The sequence below is a fragment of the Vicia villosa genome, linkage group LG1, assembly GCF_029867415.1.
Source record: "Vicia villosa cultivar HV-30 ecotype Madison, WI linkage group LG1, Vvil1.0, whole genome shotgun sequence".
Taxonomy (NCBI): Eukaryota; Viridiplantae; Streptophyta; class Magnoliopsida; order Fabales; family Fabaceae; genus Vicia; species Vicia villosa.
Window position 1 is genome coordinate 77,860,201 of NC_081180.1, and position 21,593 is coordinate 77,881,793.

Here is a 21,593-nt window from a genome sequence, read left to right on the forward strand (position 1 = left end):
GAATTTTGAGTATTGAAGAGAACAACGTATGAGATTATTGAAGAACATAGATTTTTCATGAGCCGACGCAATTGAAGATCAATATTCCTCAATTATCTGTAATGTCTATCTTTAATGTATTTGAAATTCTTTTGAATAATAGGGGGTGTCCCTGATTTGATTTTTTAATGACATTGAATTTCTGATTTCATCAATTCCATGTTTTCTTATTCAATTCTATATAGTACAATGTTTTTAATGCTTTCTTTATCGAACAAATAAGGAATGTTCTATGATTAACAATTTGTTGGACCACAATTGTTAAGGTTTATGTACGATTGAACTATAGTAGATATCACCTAGGACTAGGAATACCCTATAGTCACCGGATAAATCTGGATAAAGTAAATACTTGGTTTCATCATATTTCCCTGAGGACTTAGGTATTAGGTAGAAAGACCAAAGGTTTTCCCACTAAGAATTTAGGGGAAAAACATCCTAAAGATTCAGTAATTGAATGTTATGAACTTGTTGAATAGACCGGGATTCAGGGTTATTACATGGTAAATCACACACCTTACCTTGGCATATTTCTCATATTATAAAAAAGGCCAAATTTTACATCCTGCTTATTTTAATTATTGTCAAGAATATAATCCAAACAACACCCAAGACAAGTTTTTGTTTAATTGAATCACAATTCAACTTGACATTTCAACGCAGTCCTTGAGATTGACATTTGGAGAATTTCTCCAATATTACTGCAAAGGAAAAAAATATAGGAGACCTTCCTTCTCTAATTCCTCTTCGAAGGGGTTTCCAACAGTGTACAGTCAATTTTTCGTAGCCCATATTTTTGTTCTCCTGCTTGGGAGGTAAAAATTAGCCCTCCGTGCACCATAAAGACAAATGATTGAACCACTGAGATAAATCATCCTCATATTTAAAAGGGAGTCCAATTCACAGCGTGAGCGACCCCCAAGAGGGTGTTTGATGTCTTGGTAAAAACCGACATCTACATGTTCCATTATGGCTGAAATTAATCCCCTTATCACTATATTTCCCGTGGCAGAGTTAGCACAACTTAACTATTTAAAATGATCCTTTCAAAATTGTTGCAGATATAAAAATCCTCCATTGAGACAAACCTAAAATTTCTAAGATATATAGAAATGTAAATGGTAAATACAATGTAAATGTAAATATACTTAATCGATATTTAGTTAGACAATTAGAAACAAATTATAGTCCATTATATCTCATTTGGACGAGAAATCAGAAGTGATTTTTTTTTTGTGTGTTTTGAAGATTTTATACTTAATAAAATATAAAATGAAAAAGGAGAATGGTCAAAATCGGACATATACACAGGTGTTTTAAGGACTCTTTTAGATAAAAGTTCAAAAATATCCTTTCAAAGAGTCAATTTTAAAATTTTGAAGAATCCCAAAATTTATAGAAAATCCATATATAGAATATTTTTCTGTAAATAAATCAGCACAATATCTCGATACTCATAATAAAATATCAATAAAAAGTATTTAATGAATTTAACTTATATTTTTCATGAAATCTGAAAAGTTAATTATATTTAACTATATTTCTTAATCTATCTAAAAGAGTACTATTCTTTCCAATATACATTTATTTTTCTTCCAATGTTAGTTTGGATTTTTCAAATATCAAATTGGCTGAAAAGTCTCTAATATGTTTCATCTGCATGGCAGCTTCCTCTACCTAAGTAGGTTCCATCTTTATAATCACTTTGACCAATCATTTAATCCACATAGTATTAGTTTATAGTTGAAACCTGGTGACCAAACACGTAATTATCAGCCGCGTGAAAACCTATTTAAGAAACTTCTCTCACACGTAACTTACATTTTCAAATGTGAAACATTCCACATGAAAAAACAATACTGCCATGTCGTTTAATGTTACACCATTTATATATTTATTACTTCGGTTTTCATTCTTGTAACGATATTTACGTCTTTCCAAAACCAGCTATAACAGTTGGCAAGTTTTTGCTTTTTTACAAAGCTGTTTTTATAATCGCTTAATCCAAAACTGTTATCATTCCTAGGAAGCATAAAACAAACTGTAATTACAAAGTAGTGACCATCGAGGAGATAACACAAGTAATCCAAAATCTCCTTAGTATCATTCTTAGTATATAGTTTTTCTATCTTTCTCTGAAATTTCAGACTTTTGAATATCCTTATTCATTTCATCTTGTTTCTTACAAGACAATTTTGTTGTTGATCTTTTATTTTTTGAGTCACATATTTCTAGTTATAACATAAGTTAGGTAAGTTTTTTTTTTTGTTTGGAAAGTTTCATGTTTATGTTAGAAAAAATGAAGGGTTCAAATAATCAATACCAATCAAATTATGTTTCAAAGATTTTCAATTTTCAACTCCACTTTATTAATTTTCTCACCTATGTTCTAGTTTTGACCTTTGGTTTAACACTTGGGATAATTTTGAGTTTCTATCTTAAAGAGTGTAGTTTTAGTCTGCAATTCACTCAGTTATCGCTTTCTTCTATACCGAAAACACCTCCGTTGCCACCGCCGATTGCGGTGAAACAAGAACGTATAGGATTGAAGGAGTTTCTTAAGGTTCCTCCAGTTATGCATGATATGGATGAGGAAGAATTGTTATGGAGAGGTTCGATGACAGCGAAAATATCTGAATATCCTTTTGATCGAGTTCCGAAAGTTGCTTTCATGTTTTTGACAAGAGGTGCTGTGTTTTTGGCACCTTTGTGGGAGCAGTTTTTCAAAGGACATGAAGGGTATTACTCAATTTATGTTCATTCTAATCCTTCTTATAATGGATCACATCCTGAGAGTCCTGTTTTTCATGGTAGGAGAATTCCGAGTAAGGTTAGTTTTTTTTATCTTCTGTTTCGTTATTGAATTTTAGTTTTTTCGACGCAGCTCGTTTCTCGTTGGTCTTTTATTTCTGTATAAATTTTGTGTTAATCACTTTTTTCTTCTTATGCAGGAAGTTAAATGGGGCGATGTGAACATGATAGAAGCCGAGCGTCGCTTACTATCAAACGCACTTCTCGATATCTCGAACCAACGATTTGTTCTACTATCAGAATCCTGTATACCACTCTTCAACTTCTCGACCATTTACACTTACTTAATAAACTCCACAGAAAACTATGTCATGGCTTTTGACGATCCTAGTCCGGTCGGTCGTGGCCGTTATAGCATCCAGATGTTACCTGAGGTTTCCCTCAGGCAATGGAGAAAAGGATACCAATGGTTTGAAATGGACAGAGAGCTTGCTCTAGGAGTTGTGTCAGATAGAATATACTTCCCAGTTTTTCAAGATTATTGCAGAGGTTCATGTTATGCAGATGAACATTATTTGCCAACTTTTGTTAGCATAAAGTTTTGGGAAAGGAATTCAAATAGAAGTTTGACTTGGGTTGATTGGTCAAGAGGGGGTCCACATCCAGCTCATTTTTTAAGGTCTGATGTAAATGTTGAGTTTTTGGAGAGACTGAGGAACAAGAAATGTGCTTATAATAATGGATACAGCACCAATGCTTGTTTTCTGTTTGCTAGGAAGTTCTTGCCCAGTACTTTGTCAAGGCTCTTGAAGATTGCCCCTGAGGTTATGCAGTTTGAACACTATGATAAGCCCAAAAAACATAAGCTATCTTTTAAACCAATTATTTGATTCTTTTTTCTTTCATCTTGTAAGTTTTTTGTTGTCCAGTATAGATATACACACAAACTCATTTGACCAATATAGTTAATTTCTTTCATGGATATCTGTTAATGTGTTTTTCATTCAGATCTTGAATCTTTTTTACAGAAAAATCAAAAGTTTAGGGGCTCAAAGGGTATTTAAGGGCAAAACTCTAAACTTTGCCAGAAGTATATTGTGCTCAAAATCGAGTGTTTAGGGTTTAGTTTGAATGAATGATTGTCTTTTCCTTCAAGATTAATGCTACTCAACTAGGGTGTCTTCATCGAACTTGCATACACAATAGTATGCTTCGACCCTATTTGGATCGAGTGGCCGTGACATGAGCCATGTCAAGCACGGGGAGGCACCAATGTATCATCCAAGTATTAGGAAGTGGACCAAATACATCGGGGAGGTCCAAAAACTTCTAGTTATGATCAGACTAGACCAAAATCTTAATACAGTCAGCCAGTCAGGTTGGGGGAAGCTCCAAGACTCAATTTATGTATTCACCTATTATCTGCTAATAAGATCTTCATTGGTGCAAGATTTGAACTCTTATCTGTGTATAACACAAACTGAATTTTTACCAACCTAAATGTCATTTATATGTTACTTAAACTAGTGAAGAACCTTGAATAAAAATTTAACTAGGCATATGATAGGTAAGAATGGGTTAAAGGATCATCAAACAAATCCAAGATAAGAAAAAAAAGGCCAAAATTTGAAAATAAAACCCCCCAATAATGTGATTTACAATAACCACCACCGTATCTAGAACCTTTCATCCATTCCCTACAAAGCTAAAACCCCTTCAAAGTTTTTTACTGACTACTAGTACCAGCACAGGCATCTTCAGACAAAGAAGGTGAGTCAGAGACAGAGCCCGCCGTGTCATGACATGGTGACACTTCGACCCCACGCAAGTCCTCAATCATCTTAACAACATGTGACATTCTCGGCCGTTGATCGGGCAAAGCAGCAGTACAAGACATAGCAATCTGAAGCAACCCAACCATTTCCTCTTCAATATCCTTGTACCTCATCAACTCCAAATCAAAAACCTCAGCAGTCCATTCCTCTCTCACAACAGATTGAACCCATCTAGGTAGATCAACCATCGAACCACCATAACCACCTCCACTTCCACCACTCTCCACCGCAGAAGGACACTTCCCTGTGAGCAGCTCCAGCAACAGAACACCAAAAGAGTATACATCAGATTTCTGCGACTGTTTTCGACCGTCGGTTACTTCAGGAGCACGGTAACCGTTTGATCTACCACCAGCTCCAATTGGGCTTGGGCTGTTGAAGATTGAAAGCCCAAAATCCGACACACGGGCATTTCCTTGCTTGTCAAGGAGGATATTGGTGGATTTGATGTTACCATGGGTGAGTTTAAGGGATTTACATGAATTGTGAATGAAAGTTACACCTTGTGCTGCACCAGCTGCTATCTTAAGCCTTGTGGTCCAATCCAGTGGGGTTCTTCCAGGTCCTCTGTTTCCTGCAATAATGACACCATTTTAACCTATTAGGTTTTGTTTATATAAATTACATATTTAACATCCAATGAAAGATGCTGAAATTTTGGAATTGATGAGACTGGTCTTTACTTTTTGGTCATATTCAAAATGATTTTACTGGTAAAAGATGAAAAGCAAAAAAGAGACAAATGGTGTTCAGAAAAAAGAAGATAAAGCAAAGTAGTACTACACTTTTTTTAATAATGAAAATGGGGTCCAGGAAAAGAAGACAATGGGGGTCTCTCCAAGTCCTAGACGGTTATGAATTACTAGCTACTGTCAATTTTATCAGCTACTTTGCCTGGAATTGCTGGAAAAAGTGCACTAAAAAATAAAAGAGTTGGAATTTGGAAAAAAGAAGACAAGAAATAATAAAGTGAGATTAAATGTGTTTGGTTCTGAAGTAACACATTGATTTTGAATGGACTTTATTTTGTAAAATTGAGTATATTATAGTAAAGTGATTTGTGTTTAGAAATACTCCTATATTCCTCTAAAAGTAACTAGAACAGTAATTTCAAAACTAAAATCAATTATATAAGCCAAATACCACAAATTATAGCTTAAGTAGAATCAAATTTAATATAGCTTCAAAATAAAATCAAATCTACAAGCAAAATCAATTCTACTCTAAAACATTCAAAAGTGTCAAAATTTATTCAAAACCATAAGATTTGATTTTTACATTGTATTTATTTTTCAACACACTTAAATCACTTCTCATTCAGTTAGATTTTAATTAAAATCAATTCACTCAAAATTAAGTATAGTTTCTGCATAACCAAACACTCCTTTTAATACCGAAATGTTATAATAAATTCATTAATTTTAGAATCAGTTTCATCACTGGCAATAAAATCTACAAAGATAGTATTGGTTCATAGTCATAGTTGATAATCCAACTTCAAAATCTAAAATGGAAGCCCATAAATATGCTACATTGATGCATTGTAAACCTAATAAAGAAGAAGTGTGGACTATTTCTTATCCTCCTCATATAATTGATTCACAGGTAACCTAATCAGCCATGTAGAAAAAACAAACAAATAAGTTTCAACTTCAAAGCAGATAACCCACTAATCAGAATTGACTTTCCCTCACCAAACCAAAGACAACTAAAGAACAAAAAGAAAAAAATCAATTTCATTTGTTCTATCTTATATCTAACATTCCATAACCTGTAAATTTCTGAGCACCAAAAAACAAACAAAGATCATCATTTTCTAACTGTAAATCAGTAACAGAAAACAAAGAGTAGTAGTAGTAGTAAGTACCATGAAGAAGCCAGAACAGAGTAGCATTAGGCATGAAATCATACACCAAAAGCTTCTCTTCTCTTGCAAAATAATAAGCTCTCAAACTCACAACATTCGGGTGCCTAATCCTTCCAAGAACTTCCATATGTTGCTCAAATTCCCTCTTCCCTGCAATCTGCGCATCTTTCAACCTCTTCACAGCAACGACATTCCCATCATCAAGCACAGCTTTATAAGCAGTTCCAAATCCACCTTTCCCAAGCATTTCAGCTGAAGCACGCAACAAATCTTCAAGCTCGAACCTTTTCTCGCCTTCGAAAAACACCATTCTACCCCTCTCAAACCCTCCTTGAGTAGGGTAAGGACTCGAAGAATACACTATCTTTTCACTCTCGAATAGCTTCAACCCTTTTCGCTGTTTCGATTTGGAAGCGTGGTTTCTCCAGAAATAGCAGTAGAGAATTAAACAAACGATTCCGAGAACGAAAATGTCGCCTACTATGATTGCTATTAGAACTATAGGACTCATTTTCGAACCTCTTTTTTCATGGCTTTTGGGGTTTGTTGTTGTTGGTGTAGTTGTTGGCATTGTGCTAGGTGAAGATGAAACTGTTGTTGTTGGGGTTTCACTGCTTGGTACCAATGGTGAAGTAGCTGTGGCACCTTCGGATCCGGGTTTGTTTGGTTCAACCGCTTTGCATTTCTCCAACGGAGCTCCACAGAGAAACGAGTTTTTCCAGAACGAGGATTCAGAGAATGTCGACAGAGTTTTCGGTATCTCGCCGGAGAGATTGTTACCGGAGACATTGAAGTCTTGTAAACCGGGAAGGTTTAGTTCGGGAATGAGGCCGGAGAATTGATTCATATCGAGACGGAGAGTGAGGAGGTGAGGTAAACGGTTGACTGTTACCGGAATCTCGCCGGAGAAGTTATTGTAAGACAGATCGAGACGGTAGAGACGGAAGAGCGACGTTAGAGTTACCGGGAACTCGCCGGAGAAATGGTTGTGAGAGAGGAAGAGAAGTTTCAGTGAAGAGAAGTTTGAGAGATTTGGAACTTTGCCGGAGAAACGGTTACCCTTGAGACTCAAAACTCGGAGCTGAGTTAGAGAGGTTAACGGTTCAATGGAGCCTTGAAGGTCGAGATTTTCGAGAACGAGTCGTGAAACTCGGTCTTTGACACACAAAACGCCGTTCCAAGTGCATGGGTCGGTGCCAGTTTTCCATGTTGTGAGTTTTTTGGATGGGTCTGAAGCGGTTTTGAAAGCTAGGAGAGCTTCGAAGTCTGGGTTTTGAGAAGATTGAACAATGAGGAGAAAATGAGAGAGCGTTAGAAGGGTGAGAAGAGAGAGCGTTGACGCCATTGTTACTCTGCAAGTGCAGAGAGAGAAAGAGAGAGAAGAAGAAGGAGTGAGAATGAATAACGGTTAGAGCGTGGTGTAATAAGTGTGTGAAGGGGGAGAGTGTTAAAGTTGTAATTAATGTGAAATGAAAGGGGTTAAACGGTAATGAAATGGGTTTAATAAGTAGGATAGGTTAAAAAACGTAGGGGCTCAAGAGAAAAGCATGTGCGTGAATGGGTTATTTACTACTATTGGTGGTTTGTTTTGTTGTTGAGTTGACACGTTGAGGTACTTTCAATGACTATAATGGATAGTTTTTTTAATGCCCACATTGAGCTCAAAGACTACCCTATCCTTGCATTTGGAATGGATTTTAATGATCACTCCTTACTTTACATTTAAAAATAATTAAAAGGACGAAAAGACTTATTTTGACCTCTCGTATAAATTATAGAGCTCAAATTAATCTTTGATAACAAAATTTAATTTAATTTTTTTATAAAATTTAATTAAGTCAGGTTAATCTTTTTTATATATTTTTTGAAATAATTTTTTTTCAATTTTTAAATCGTGACTGGACTGTCACAGTAAAATTATTTTATTGTTTATTTTTTAAATATTAAATTAATTTTTAATTTAAATTTAATTTTAAATAAATTATATTTAAAACCATTAAAAATGCCAAAAATTTATTTCTAAAGAAATCAAACCAACAACCTTTAAGACACATCATATACTTTGACCACCACATTGGTGATAAATTATTCTCATAATTTATAGTAATATTAAACATTTTTTAATTTAAATTAAATAATAATATTTAAAATAAATTAGAATTAAATAATAATTCAATTAATTATTAAAAATATTTCATTAATTCAAATTAAATAATTAAATAATTTTAAAAGTATTATTTAATTTAAATAAAATAATAATAAATTAATTTAATAGTAATTCATGTAAATATTAATTTTTTATAATATTAATTATATTTATGATTCATATTTTATTAATTTTATTTTTAAATTTTTGTATTATTTGAAATGAATAAATAAATAAATAAATAAATATTTATTTTGAATTATTAAGTTAAGTATTTATTTTTAGAAATATTAACAACAAATATTGATTGGTATAGTTGTAAAGTAACTACCGTTTAACCTAAAGGGACTTAGGTTCATATTTTTTATTTTAAATTCAAAAATGTTTAATATCAAATCATGAAAATTATTTGTCATTAATGTACATTAGCGTAGTGGTAAAGACATATGATGTGGCTTAAAGGTCATTGGTTTGATTATTTTAGAAACAAATGTTAGTTTTTTTTATGTTTCTAAATATGAATTGTTTAAAAAATAAAATTGAAATAAAAATTAAAAATAATTAAATATTTAAAAAATTGAAAAATAAAATTTAACGTGGCATCCAATAACGGTTTAAAAGTAGAAAAAAATCGGTTTGAGAAAAATATTAATAGAGGAATAATATGACCCGGTTAAATTTTGTAAGAGATTAAATTGAGTCCTTTTTTTTGTTGGGAATTAATTTGGGTTTTGTAGTTTTTGTGAGAGACCAAAATGAGTCTTCACTCTAGATAAAAAAATATGTTATGGTAAGAGATTTTTTTTTAATAAGACTATAAAATATAAAGGAAAAAGGAACACAAAAAGAGAGGGGGGCTATGACAAAACCCTCTTTTTCTTGCGTAAAAACATTAAATGAGTAGCTTCCCTATAGAAATAGGAAGAGCTGCAAAGGGTAGATTTTTGTAGGTTATTTGAAGGATTTCGGTGCTACGATGATGGTTCATATTGACCCAAGAGAAGTGTCTAGCTTATCTCTCTTGCGAAAGCCCATCTGTATGTTTGTATCATGAGTATTTTTCAGATCCTTTTTCCATTCTCCAAGGACCCTTTATATAGGATAGTCCTTAGTCTAATGGCTATTAAAGTCATATTGTAACGTTCGTAACCTCCCATCAAATGAATTGTAACATTTATAATCGTCCATTAATGACTTGTAACGTTTGTCTTATCATTAGGTCATAGTTATGCCTCATTCCCTCCCCGGATCCGACTTCCTGTTAATTAGCGATATGGTGTCGAGCTTATACACAACAACTTATTCAGTGTCAGTCTTGGGTCATACCTCGCCATGTCCTCAACTACTTAGCCCATTCCAGCTTCATACATGGCCAAGTCCTAATTGAGTAGTCAGATCCAATCTATAGGTCTTGACTCATATTTCCTTCTTTACCCGAGTTCGTTCCTTGGCCTTGAAAAAATCCGGGATGTACATAAGCCCCCCGGGCATGAAGTCCTCAAAAGGAATGAAGTGTTCGAACAAAAGAAGCCCAATGTTTTTCATCCCGAGTCCAGGTGTGAACTTGGATCATCCAACACACATCTTTAGCCAATTCGTTCCACAAAATGTTCTTAGTCGATTAGGTTTTTAACCTTTGGCATCTTAGATGTTGGATCCGTTATGGGGAACTTCATGTAGGCTCATTTTTGTGAAGATTTTATGACTTTACTGAAGTCGGGAAAAACCGTGACTTCGATGGAGAAAGTGGAGAGTCATAGTGGGATCTCAATCCGTTGAAGTCTTTAAACCTGATAGATTCTAAGCCTAGACAAATTCAGAGAGCCTAATGGATAACATCTGAATCATGGAAGGCTTTCAACGTTTTCATAGGTTGGTACTTTTGAGTGGATTTTTTTATGACCCCGAAGGATTTTTGGCACGATTAAAATCATAGTTTCCTCTTTATTGTTCCACAAATGTAATGTCTGGATAATTTCTTTCTAGCGCACTGTGCTTATGTTTATCTGAGGTCTTTTTGTGTTCTCCTATCTATTCACTTATAGTCCTTTGCTTATATAAATATGTCTGGCATTATTTTTCAAAATAGAAGTCATGACATATTCAATATCATGCATTTTCTTTAGCCAGGTAAAGCCACAGGCGGCTAATAACTTTGGCTCATCGCTATTTTTATCATTACTTGCTTATATCGGGATATATGCAAAGTTTCCGTGTACAAAATTCACTTATGTGAAGTATTTTTTCCAGGTTGTGGCATAACCGAGGATTTGGTCCACTTTAAGCCCCAAGTTAGTCATGTGAAGCCCCATGCACGGGATTCGGCCTTACGTTATCTTCGACCGAGTTAAGAAATCAACACTAGTGTTTCTTTTGGATCAAGAGCCCCAAGCCTCTTTGAGGTTGGGCGTCTGTTTGTTTATCCATAGCTTTGTGCTAATGAGCCACAAACGAGTTTGTCAAGATTTTATTACACGTAGGAGTTACCATAACAGGAGTTACCTGTTTGGTTCAGAGTCCCTTTTACCATGAAGGCGAGGTTGACCGAGTAATTTCCAGAGGCTTTAAGTGCGCTTGGACTTTGGTTCAGAGCCCTTTTTTCCTTTACGCGAGGTTGACCGAGTACTTGCCATAGGCTTTAAGTGTACTTGGCCTTTGGTTCAGATCCCTTTTGCCTTTACGACAAGGTTTACTGAGTATTGCAAGAGGCTTTAAGTGCGTTTGGACTTGCGGTTCAAAGCCCTTTTGGCCTTTACAGCGAGGTTGACCGAGTATTGCCTGAGACTTTAAGTGCGGTTGGACTTGCGGTTCAAAGCCCTTTTTACCTTTACAGCGAGGTTGACCGAGTACTTGGCAGAGGCTTTAAGTGCGCTTGGACTTTGGTTCAGAGCCCCTTTTGCCTTTACGGCGAAGTTGACTGAGCACTTGCCAGAGGATTTAAGTGCACTTGGGCTTTGGTTCATAGCCCCTTCTACCTTTACAGCGAGGTTGACCGAGTATTGTCAGAGGCTTTAAATGCGCTTGGACTTCAGTTAGGCCAGAGCTTTTATTAATGTTACCCGACCGAATCCTTTTATGCTAGAGGCTTTAAGTTCGCGTGGACATTTTGGTTCAGAGCCCCTTTACCCTTATGACGAGGTTGATCAAGTATTGGTAGCTATCCTTCTGGCCACAGTCGATTACCGATCCTTTTACATAATGTTTGAATCCACCTAATTTTGAGACTTAACAAGAGTAGGGTGCCTCTGCCCACTCTAGGGAAAATGACGACACCATTCATTCTTTTTAATAAATCTACCTGAACTATTTTACAAACGGCAGAGACAACATCTCTCCTTATACAACGATAATAATTCGTATAAAGTATAAATTTTGTGTTTTGTCCGACATGTGTCAGATTCTTACTCACACAAGTTCAATTTACCTGTCCACTTGTCTTCTTCAATTTTCGATTTATGTCATCCGTGTAAGAATGAAATGCGCCTAAGAGGAGGTGAATTAGGTTCTTAAAATTTTTCTGGTTTTAGAGATATGTATGTTCTAATTTTTGTGGTTTGGTTAAGGAGGATAAAGCAATAAATGCGGAAAGCTAAACGACACAACAATATATACTGGTTCCCCTCACAGTCCGAGAGTACTCCAGTCCCTTTTCAACACGAAAGAGATTTCACTATAGTTAGAATGATTGTACAAACCTATCCACACCAAATGTGATGCTTTACTATCTAACCTATAGAAAGAACAAAGGCTCTTAAAACCTTTAAGATCTTCACCACTAAGTGCAAGAAGAACAATCCTCTTCAATGCACACACTTAATTCCAACAATCCTGGAAAATAAGTGAACAACAATATGTTTGAGTTTTTTACAAGAGTTCTTGAAGATGAATAATATATCAATCACTTGATTGATCTTCCCTTTCAAATAAAACAATTCACAAGGATATATTAGTGCTCAAAGTATATGAATGCATGAGAATATTTTTCTGAAATGATATGTAGCAATGCAGAAAATTTCTCAATGAAATTTGAAGGATATGGAACACGTTGTTTGAAAATATTTGTGAGATAAAGGTTGTGAATTTTATGAAAGAGGTAAGTTTTTGGAATCTGAAATATATGGTATTTATAGATGACTTTACACCATTTAGAATGGTTGCATATTGATGGAACAATGCAATGGTTAATGGTTTGAAAGATAATTTCGTTTGGATGCAAAGCATGCTGAAAAAGAGCCACTGGTTCAGATGTAACCAGTTACGTGAATGATGTAACTGGTTACATGGTTACGTTATGCCCAGAAAATTCAAAAATCACAAGCATGTAACCGGTTACCTAAATGATGTAACCAGTTACATCATGTTGAAAAAGACCAAAAACAAAGAGGAAAAGTTACTGCCAGCAATGTAACCGATTACATGGTTTTGGTAACCGGTTACATCATCCTAAAAACACTAAAATCATGATTTTCAAGGAGAGTGTTTATGATATGCATTTGTTTGAAACTTTGATAATGCATTTGAATGAAAATGTAACTTTTAAGCACTAAGACATATCAATGTAAGAGAGTTTTAACTTGTACCAAAATTTGAAGATCAATCAAACCAAGACTTTAATCTTCATGAAAGTTGCAAGCTTTGATTTTCTATCAATTTGTCTTTGCTCAACCTTTTTGAAATATGTTGTCTTCATCAAAACTAAGTCTTCAAGTAATTTAGGAGAAGCTTGAAAATACATTCTCCTCCTTTTTGATGATGACAACCAATGTGTATTTGAACTTCGTTATTTTTTGGTCAATTGTGCATGCTCCCCCTATCTTTGATAGCTTTTCTTGATTTATATGTGGTTGCACAAATTATGGACACAAACAATATACAACAAATACATATCTCTTCCGATTTGTGCCATCTTGGCTTTTGCTTAGCACAAAATGTGCCGACTTCCAAGAGATCGACATTTTTAGGCTCTTCCAATAACCTTCATAACCGGAATACCTATACAACCCCTCAAGCATGATGCTTGTGGAATATGTTGAAGCGCTTTGATCAAAAGCTATCCTAGTTAGATATTCTAGTTTCTTTTAACCATAATATGCATTGTCTTATTTTGATTTTCTTCGGTGACACATAGGTCCCTCAGATAACACTCTTATCTAATATCTATAATTTAAATTAAAAGTAAGGGGGCCTTGAGCCCACACATGGGAAAAGAGCGCCGCCTTTTAATCAAAGTAAATTCTATAAGTTTTTTACAAACGATTGAGACAATAACTTGCTTTATTAATTAATACAAGTAAATAATTAAAGTATAGTCTTAACATTTAACAACTGATATACTTATGTGTAATACTTGAGATTAATGTTACTCCCTCATGCAATAACTTTTATAAGTAATCAGATTGGTTGAATGGCCCTTTGTTTTATGGGCTAAGATGACTCTGTAATGTGGTTTGGTTGCTGGTTCTTTAGTTTTTCCCACCTCTCTTTGCTTTCATTGCCGTTGATTTTTTGTTTTTGGTCTTAGTTTATTGTTTTTGTTTGGGCCTGATGTTATTTCTCTAAGGAGCTTAGCTTCCTTTTGCTTTGTAAGGGTTCAAGTACCCTTTATACTTTAGGATTAAATATATAAAACCCACTGTAATATTAGCGAGTTTTGCATTAAGCCCCTGTAAAAAAATTTATTTTTAAAACCCCCTTGCAATATCAAGATTCCGTCAGTTAAGCCCTTAGATGCACTATTTCACTAAAGATTCCATTTTAGTAGTGACTTGGCATCTATGTGGATTTTTCTTTGGTGGATTTTTTATTACTTTCTTTCTTTTTTAACTTTCTTTATTTTTCTTTTTTTACGTTTATTTACTAATTAATTAAGTTACATTTTTTTACTAATTAATCATGAAAATTTTATACTGGGCTTAAAGACCAAATTGCATTACATAGCAGCCTAATATCCAAACTTTTAACAACTGTTGTTTTAAACAGCTTTATAAAGACTTTTAATTCTGAAAGAAATTTCAATGTGGGACTTTTTTATCATCCTCACTCTCACACTTTCAGTACCATATATGTAACATCATTGAGACCATGAATTGGAAAGAGAATCATAAACACGCAACATAAGCTTAGAAAACAGAGAAAATCAAGATGGGAATGGTAATGGTAATTTCTCTTCCTTTAATCTTCTTTTGCTTTGTTCTTGGTTTTGGTTGTTACTTTTTTGGAAGAGCTAGAGAAAGACGTGATGTGTTCAACAATCCTCAAGTTTATGGTATGTCGATTCCACCGACAGGCAGGGCCGGCCCTATGCAAGTTGTCATACCCCAAAATTTGCCCATACATTTTCTCCTATTCAAATTCAAATCAAGATACAAAGCTCCTAGACACATTCTCCTATACAAAGGCTCATAACTAGGGTTTTGTTCATTCAAAGGAAAGTCAGTGAATCAATGGCTCCAAGGCATCTCATATGGCTCAACATGTCCTATATTACCTCCATGACAAGTATCAAGGCCTATCTCAAAGTTCTGGTCACTTAAAAGTTCAGAAAGTCAACAGTCGACTAGCTAACCTAAAAAGTCAACTGTGATCAAAGCAAAGTCAAAACTCCTGATTTTTTGTCAAGATCCTTATATTGAAGTATCATTCACCATTTGATCAAGAATTGATCATGGTTCATCAAAGAAAGATCAGAAATCAACAAATCAAAAAGTTTCTAAATTAGGGTTTTGTATAGGAAAAGTCAACTGAACTTTGATCAGCCATAACTCTCACATGGAACATCATAAATTTCCCATCCAAAGCTCATTTTGAAGGAAATTGAATTCTCTACAAAATTGTCTCTCACATGCCAAGTCCAAAAATGCTTCATTTGAGAGATATGGACTAAAACATTATAGGTCCTTTTCAAAAGTCAACAAGAAGACACTTTTTCAAAAGGACATAAAATGAGCATGAAAAATAATTTTGATATGAGACCAAAGACACTGGTTAGAGGACTCTCTAAGGTTTCTAAAAAGTCCTAGAACTCATTCATACCTCAAAAATTGAGAGAGATAGGCCTTGTCAAAGTTGGACAAATTTGAGAAGGAAAATGTGAAGAAAATGCCTCAAAATGGATTTTTCTTGTAAAGGAACCCAATTTCTTTTGGCCCAATCTTGTTCCACAAGTCACCAATGAGGCCCATATCCAATACCACGAATTATTGATAATTAATTGATTTTATATGAATTTTTATTCATTAAAAAGTCAATATTAATCAAATATTTGAAAGAAAATATAAAAAGATTTGATTCATCTTTGATTTCCAATCATTCCAATCAACAAAATATCCCATAATTGCTATCAAATTCGTGCTCACACATATTAATTTGGAAAGATTGAAATTGGATGAAGTTTTAGAAAGTTTATATTCAAGATCCCATCAAAATTCAATCAATGATTCAAAGAGATTTTGTTGAGTTTTTATTGACCTAATACATCTTCTATAAGTACCTAATGTGCACAAACCATAAGGGTTGGTTTTTTGACAAGGATTTGCAGCAAGGAAACTTGAGGAGAACTCAAAAAAAAAACGTGGCTCTAAAGTGAAGTTGCAGTCGAGATTATAGGGCGATTCAAGCAATTCAAAGCATCCCAATCAATTCTCTGAAGCTTTCTGGTCATAATCATATCATCACCCTCGATCCAAACGTCCAGAAACGCTCCTAATTACACACGGTTTGCTAAATTTTTCTTTGCTTCGATTATAATTTATCGTGCATCATAAATGGATTTTGCTTGCATATTCGTGTTCAGGTTAATGATTAGACCGTTTCTGCATGTTTAATTTGATTTTCGTTGTGAATATAAGGATCCACCATTGTAGGGTTTTCAAAGCTTTGAGTTAGGGTTTTTAGAAATAATGGGAATTGGACCGAATTGGGGCTATCATTGAATCGGTGATGATGATACGAACGTAACCATGTGTTTATCTTTGATTTTCATGCCCGTATGGAGTTTCTTGAGATTTGCAGGTGTATAGCCACAGACCCAAACCGTTGCCAAAAAACGCTACTGTATTCACGAGGAAGAAGAAGCTGGGCGCGTAGCTTCTTTCCTTCATAATTTCGAATTTTGTTTTTGTATTTATTATGTTATGGATAACATGTTAACAGCAAAGTGAAGGTGGTGAAGCGGAAGCTAGGCGTGTCCAAAGACTCTGATTGGCAAGGGCACGGGTTCGAACCCTGCCCCTTGCATTATTTTTGTTCTATTTCTCGTTTAACCTTGCAGGCAGATTCAGTATCCACGCAGGCGCCCAGGCTTACTGTACACCCTTAGCGTCTGACCTTTGGAAGCCGTCAGATTAAGCCAAGCTCAGATCCAACGAATCAAGCGTTGAGGGTGCACCATAGTTCCTCAGAAGCCACCCACACTAAAAAAAAAGCTGAGTTCTTTTCTTTCTTTTTTTATTTATTTATTTATTATTAAACAATCTTTTTACATATATACATTTATATATTTGTTTTAATTTATTTTTCCACTAATAAAACCCTTTTCTAAAAATTTCCTTTTTTATATGATAATAATAATAATAATGTTATTTTATACTTATTATATTATTTTTTTATTTTCTTTTTTTTTAATTACTTAATTACACAAAAAATTCATACATATTTTAATTTCACTCTATACAATTTATAAAAATTATTGTTACTCTCGATTTTATTTTCTCATCCCTATTTAATTAATTAGGTCGCGAGACCAATAATTAATTAAATCGTTTGTGTTTCTTATTCCAATCATACCCTAATCAGGGTTTAGGACGAACATTCCAATACACTGAAACATTTTCTTTTGTGCCTTGCCTTTTCAGGGTTACCAACAGGGTTCACTCCGACAACGCGCCACGTCAAATTCAAAAGTTAAGTCTTAATCTTTAATTATTTAAATACTTTCCTGCCTTTTATTTAATTAGGGTTTGATCACTCCCATCAATGAATTCCTCCTACACTCACTTCCTCCCATTACTTTTTTCTGTCAATCCTCCGAGGGTCAGAATCAATGCTTCGGGAAACCTCCACTGCCGACCCTATCAGATCAAAACAAGCTAAGTATCTTTGTCTATTTTTATTATTTTAAAATTTACTTATTCTTTATTTTAAGGTTAATCCCGTTTGCCTCCGAACTTGATAATGCACTCACCCTATTTTTGTTTGCCTTTTTTCCCACCTTTTCAGGGTTTGTCGAATGCCAAAGCTACGTCATTGGTAACCCTAAACCCTAGCCCTATATTCTATGTCTTTTATTATTACTTATGTCAAACCCTGTTGGGATCCGCTGGTTTCAATTTCCCCCTTCCCTCTATTGCTATTATTATTACTCTATAACTGCGTGGTTAGTAATTGTAGGGAGTGCAAGATTGTAATTAATTTAGAATCACTAATGTACAAGATAATATAACTGAATTAACCACGTGATTGTTGCACACACGCACACTTTTGGGTAACCTCTCTGTTGCCTTGTTGCCTGTTGCCTTGTATTTTGTGCAGAATAGCCAGTCCCTCGAATACGAGGATACCTCAGCCATGTTGCCTCGATTAAAGGTCATGGTCCCTAATGATGCTGCCTTCGATACACTAACATGACCTCGACCCTCGGAAGATGCCTACGGAAAAGGCTGAGGTATCTTCTGGTTGCCTACGAAAGGGCTATTCTGATCCTTCCCCTTAGACTATCTGCCTCTCTATGGCATGGGTCAGTCTTTGAGCGAATGATAATTCGATGACCCTTCTACCTCCAAACGAAAGGCTTCCTGCCCTCTTATGGCAAGGACTGACCCTTTCATTCTGAAAGGCTAAAAAGAGACCTATCATCTGAGTTTAAGGTAATTGCCCCTAATTGCCTTGCCATGCTCTATTTTCTATATTCTTTCTCAAAATTCTTCAAAAACTGGCTACGCTCATTTACGAGCTAAAGTCCATTTTTTCCTCTTTCATCTACATTTTCTGAAAACGAGCAAGCAAAGCAATTAAGAGCCCATGGAAAACCATGGATGCAAAGGGTGCCTTACACCTTCCCTTTGCATAAATTACCCCCCGAACTTAGATTTCTTTAAAAGGTTTTTTTTCTGTTTCTTTTAGCCTTTCTGAATTTGTTTGGATAAAATAGAAGTCGGTGGCGACTCTTGCTTAACCGCGACATTTTCGATTATAAAAAGTCAGTTCACCGTATTACAGAACTGGCGACTCTGCTGGGGATTTTCGATAAAAAGAGGGGTTACCTTAAAAGTTTAGGATCACTTAATTGTATTCTATTGTTTGCTTTGCTTGCTTTATTTTTCAGGGCTGTTTTGGGAATTAACTGAAGGACGAATCCTACACCCGGGTTCAAGTACATCTAAGATAGGAAGTGGCATAGTCATGGCGACCTCCTTCATGTATGTGGAGGATTGGTCAATATGAGAGTTCACGCTTAAGTTAGGCCTCCATGGGTGTTTGCATGCTTCTCTGGTATGAGGGAGGTTCGTGTGGATGTCCGTGGGTGAGTCGGAGCTTAAGGACCTTTAGTTACCCTTAACCCATCTTGACTTTTAGGAACGTAGTGGGGGGACTACTCTTGATGTATGTTGAGAGCATAGTCGCTACCCGATACTACAACTCAAATAGGTTCTTTCTCAAAGTATCATTGCATGGTATGTATGTATCATGTTCGAGGGTGCTTTAGAAGGGCTGACAATTCTGGGTAACTCGGTAGAACCCGTTGCTGAAATCTCCTTATCCATAGAAATACCCTTGGGAAGGACACCTGATCAGACTCCATGCAAGCCTTAAGCCAAAAATTGTGTGACTTGCGTGACTTGCATGACTTGTTTATACTACTAACCTTCATTTCCTTGCAGGTTTTGTTAAAAGGACTTGTTTGTCCTTACTGCCTCGCCCTATGCCTAAGTGAACTGCATTCGCATAACTTCATGACATCATGACATCATAAGCATAACATGATTTAACTAACCCTTTCAAGGATCTCAGGAATTTAGGACGCACAATTTCAGGTGCCCTTATCAAGGACTAAATTCCTATCAAGGGGCAAGAGGATTTATTTTCCTCTGGTCGTATGCCTTCCAGTTCAGGGACACGGTACCTATCAAGGGGCAAGAGGATTTATTTTTCTCTAGCCATACGCTTTCAAATTCAAAAGTACAAGTATCCCGAATCAGAGGCTATGACCCACTGTATATGGTGAGCTTGATTCTCAAAGAAAGACATTCAAAGACAAAAGTCAGATTTCTTCTGACAAAGACGCGGCCAAATCAATGTCTAAATATTGCAAACTAAATTTCCTAAAGATCCTTGAAAAGATTGCATTTGCATTCATAACATCACATAGAACTAACTTTGCCTTTCAGGTCGACCAACTGGTCGGACAGATACCATCAACAAATCAATCTCTCTCAGATGAACATTCTGGAAGCTTGACCTCCAGACTTTTGAAACATTCCAATCAGATATACATTCCGGAAGCTCGAACCCCGGATATTCTGAAAGTTCCAATCAGATGAACATTCTGGAAGCTTGACCCCCAGACTTCTGAAACATTCTAATCAGATGTACATTCCGGAAGCTCGAACCCCGGACATTCTGAAAGTTCCAATCAGATGAACATTCTGGAAGCTTGACCTCCAGACTTCTGAAACATTCCAATCAGATATACATTTCGGAAGCTCGAACCCCGGACATTCTGAAAGTTCCAATCAGATGAACATTCTGGAAGCATGACCCCCAGACTTCTGAAACATTCTTACAACTCTCATCTTTTGACACTCATTCAAGACACAATTCAGAAACAATCCTAATCAGATGAACATTCTGGAAGCTTGACCCCCAGACTTCTGAAACACTCCAATCAGATATACATTCTGAAAGCTCGAACCCCGAATACTCTGAATCTCTACACCAGTTCCACAACAACGACGCAAGCCAGATGCACCTAAGCGTCAATTCACCAAAATCAATATGTCGTCGGCTCAAGCATTACAACATATATTGAAGATCAGATTGATTACTCTAAGGGATACTCCTAAGGATTCTAACACCTCCACTACTGGCTATAAACTCAATGCGAGGTGCGTATACCAATCCAACATTCCTGGACATTACACAAACAATTACTGGACATTGAGGAATAAGACTCAAGATCTAATCGATAACGGGGAAATCAAATTCAACGCTCCCGACACTCCTGTGGTGATCACCGCTCCTATGCCTAGTCATGACAAGACTGATTGACGTCTAGACGGACGAACTTTTGGATCATTAGATCTACTTTCATTTGCAAGTTTCTTTGCTGTTTGTTTAACATTTGACTCATGATAGACATTATCTGTTTTAATAATCATCATTAGTGCATTGCATATGTTTGTCTTGAACAAATCATTTCGCTATCACTCATTTTAAATTGCGTCTTTACTTTGCATGTGTTTTGTGATATTCAACTCCTGCTAAGTCGTAAGCCTTTAAAGGGAGGATGACGAAAACGATACCGCAACCTCATACAGTATGCTTTTGAGCGGACTATGCTGACGATGTACAGGCATTATTTCAATTCCTAAACGGTGGAGATATAAGGATGATAATCCCTCGTCAACCCCTTTGAGCCTAAGAAGTAGAAGTTTCTTTCTTGTACTAATTAAAACCCTTGATCATAACCTGGGGCAGGGTAGTTCTCAGTTAATTTGGCTGTGCATTCTATTTTAAGAGAATCATTCAGTACACCTTTCAACAAAAGTTTCAATCACAAGCGTTCATCCGCACACATACAAGAAGTGTTGGAGATGTCAATCAAAATCCAATAATGGCTCATCAATCATTAAGCAAGGCAGTCAATATCTTTAAAAAAAAACAAAAAACGAATGAATGGAAAACATATATACAAAGAAAAGCCTGCTAAGTCAAAAATCAAAAAGATGACTTAGGCAAA

General features: G+C 35.5%; 2 protein-coding genes across 2 annotated transcripts; one reads left to right on the forward strand and one right to left on the reverse strand.

Moving 5' to 3' along the window:
* The first annotated feature begins 1,889 nt into the window (after positions 1 to 1,889).
* On the forward strand, positions 1,890 to 4,219 carry LOC131642873 (glycosyltransferase BC10-like). Its single transcript, XM_058913042.1, has 2 exons — positions 1,890 to 2,869; positions 2,991 to 4,219. Exons 1-2 carry the CDS (start codon positions 2,321 to 2,323, stop codon positions 3,678 to 3,680), a joined length of 1,239 nt encoding a protein of 412 aa, XP_058769025.1. The 5' UTR covers positions 1,890 to 2,320; the 3' UTR covers positions 3,681 to 4,219.
* A 125-nt stretch (positions 4,220 to 4,344) lies between these two features.
* LOC131642862 (probable leucine-rich repeat receptor-like protein kinase At1g68400) lies at positions 4,345 to 7,960 on the reverse strand. Its single transcript, XM_058913032.1, has 2 exons — positions 6,493 to 7,960; positions 4,345 to 5,199 (listed from the first exon to the last, which is right to left on the reverse strand). Exons 1-2 carry the CDS (start codon positions 7,835 to 7,837, stop codon positions 4,517 to 4,519), a joined length of 2,028 nt encoding a protein of 675 aa, XP_058769015.1. The 5' UTR covers positions 7,838 to 7,960; the 3' UTR covers positions 4,345 to 4,516.
* Between the last annotated feature and the right edge of the window lie 13,633 nt (positions 7,961 to 21,593).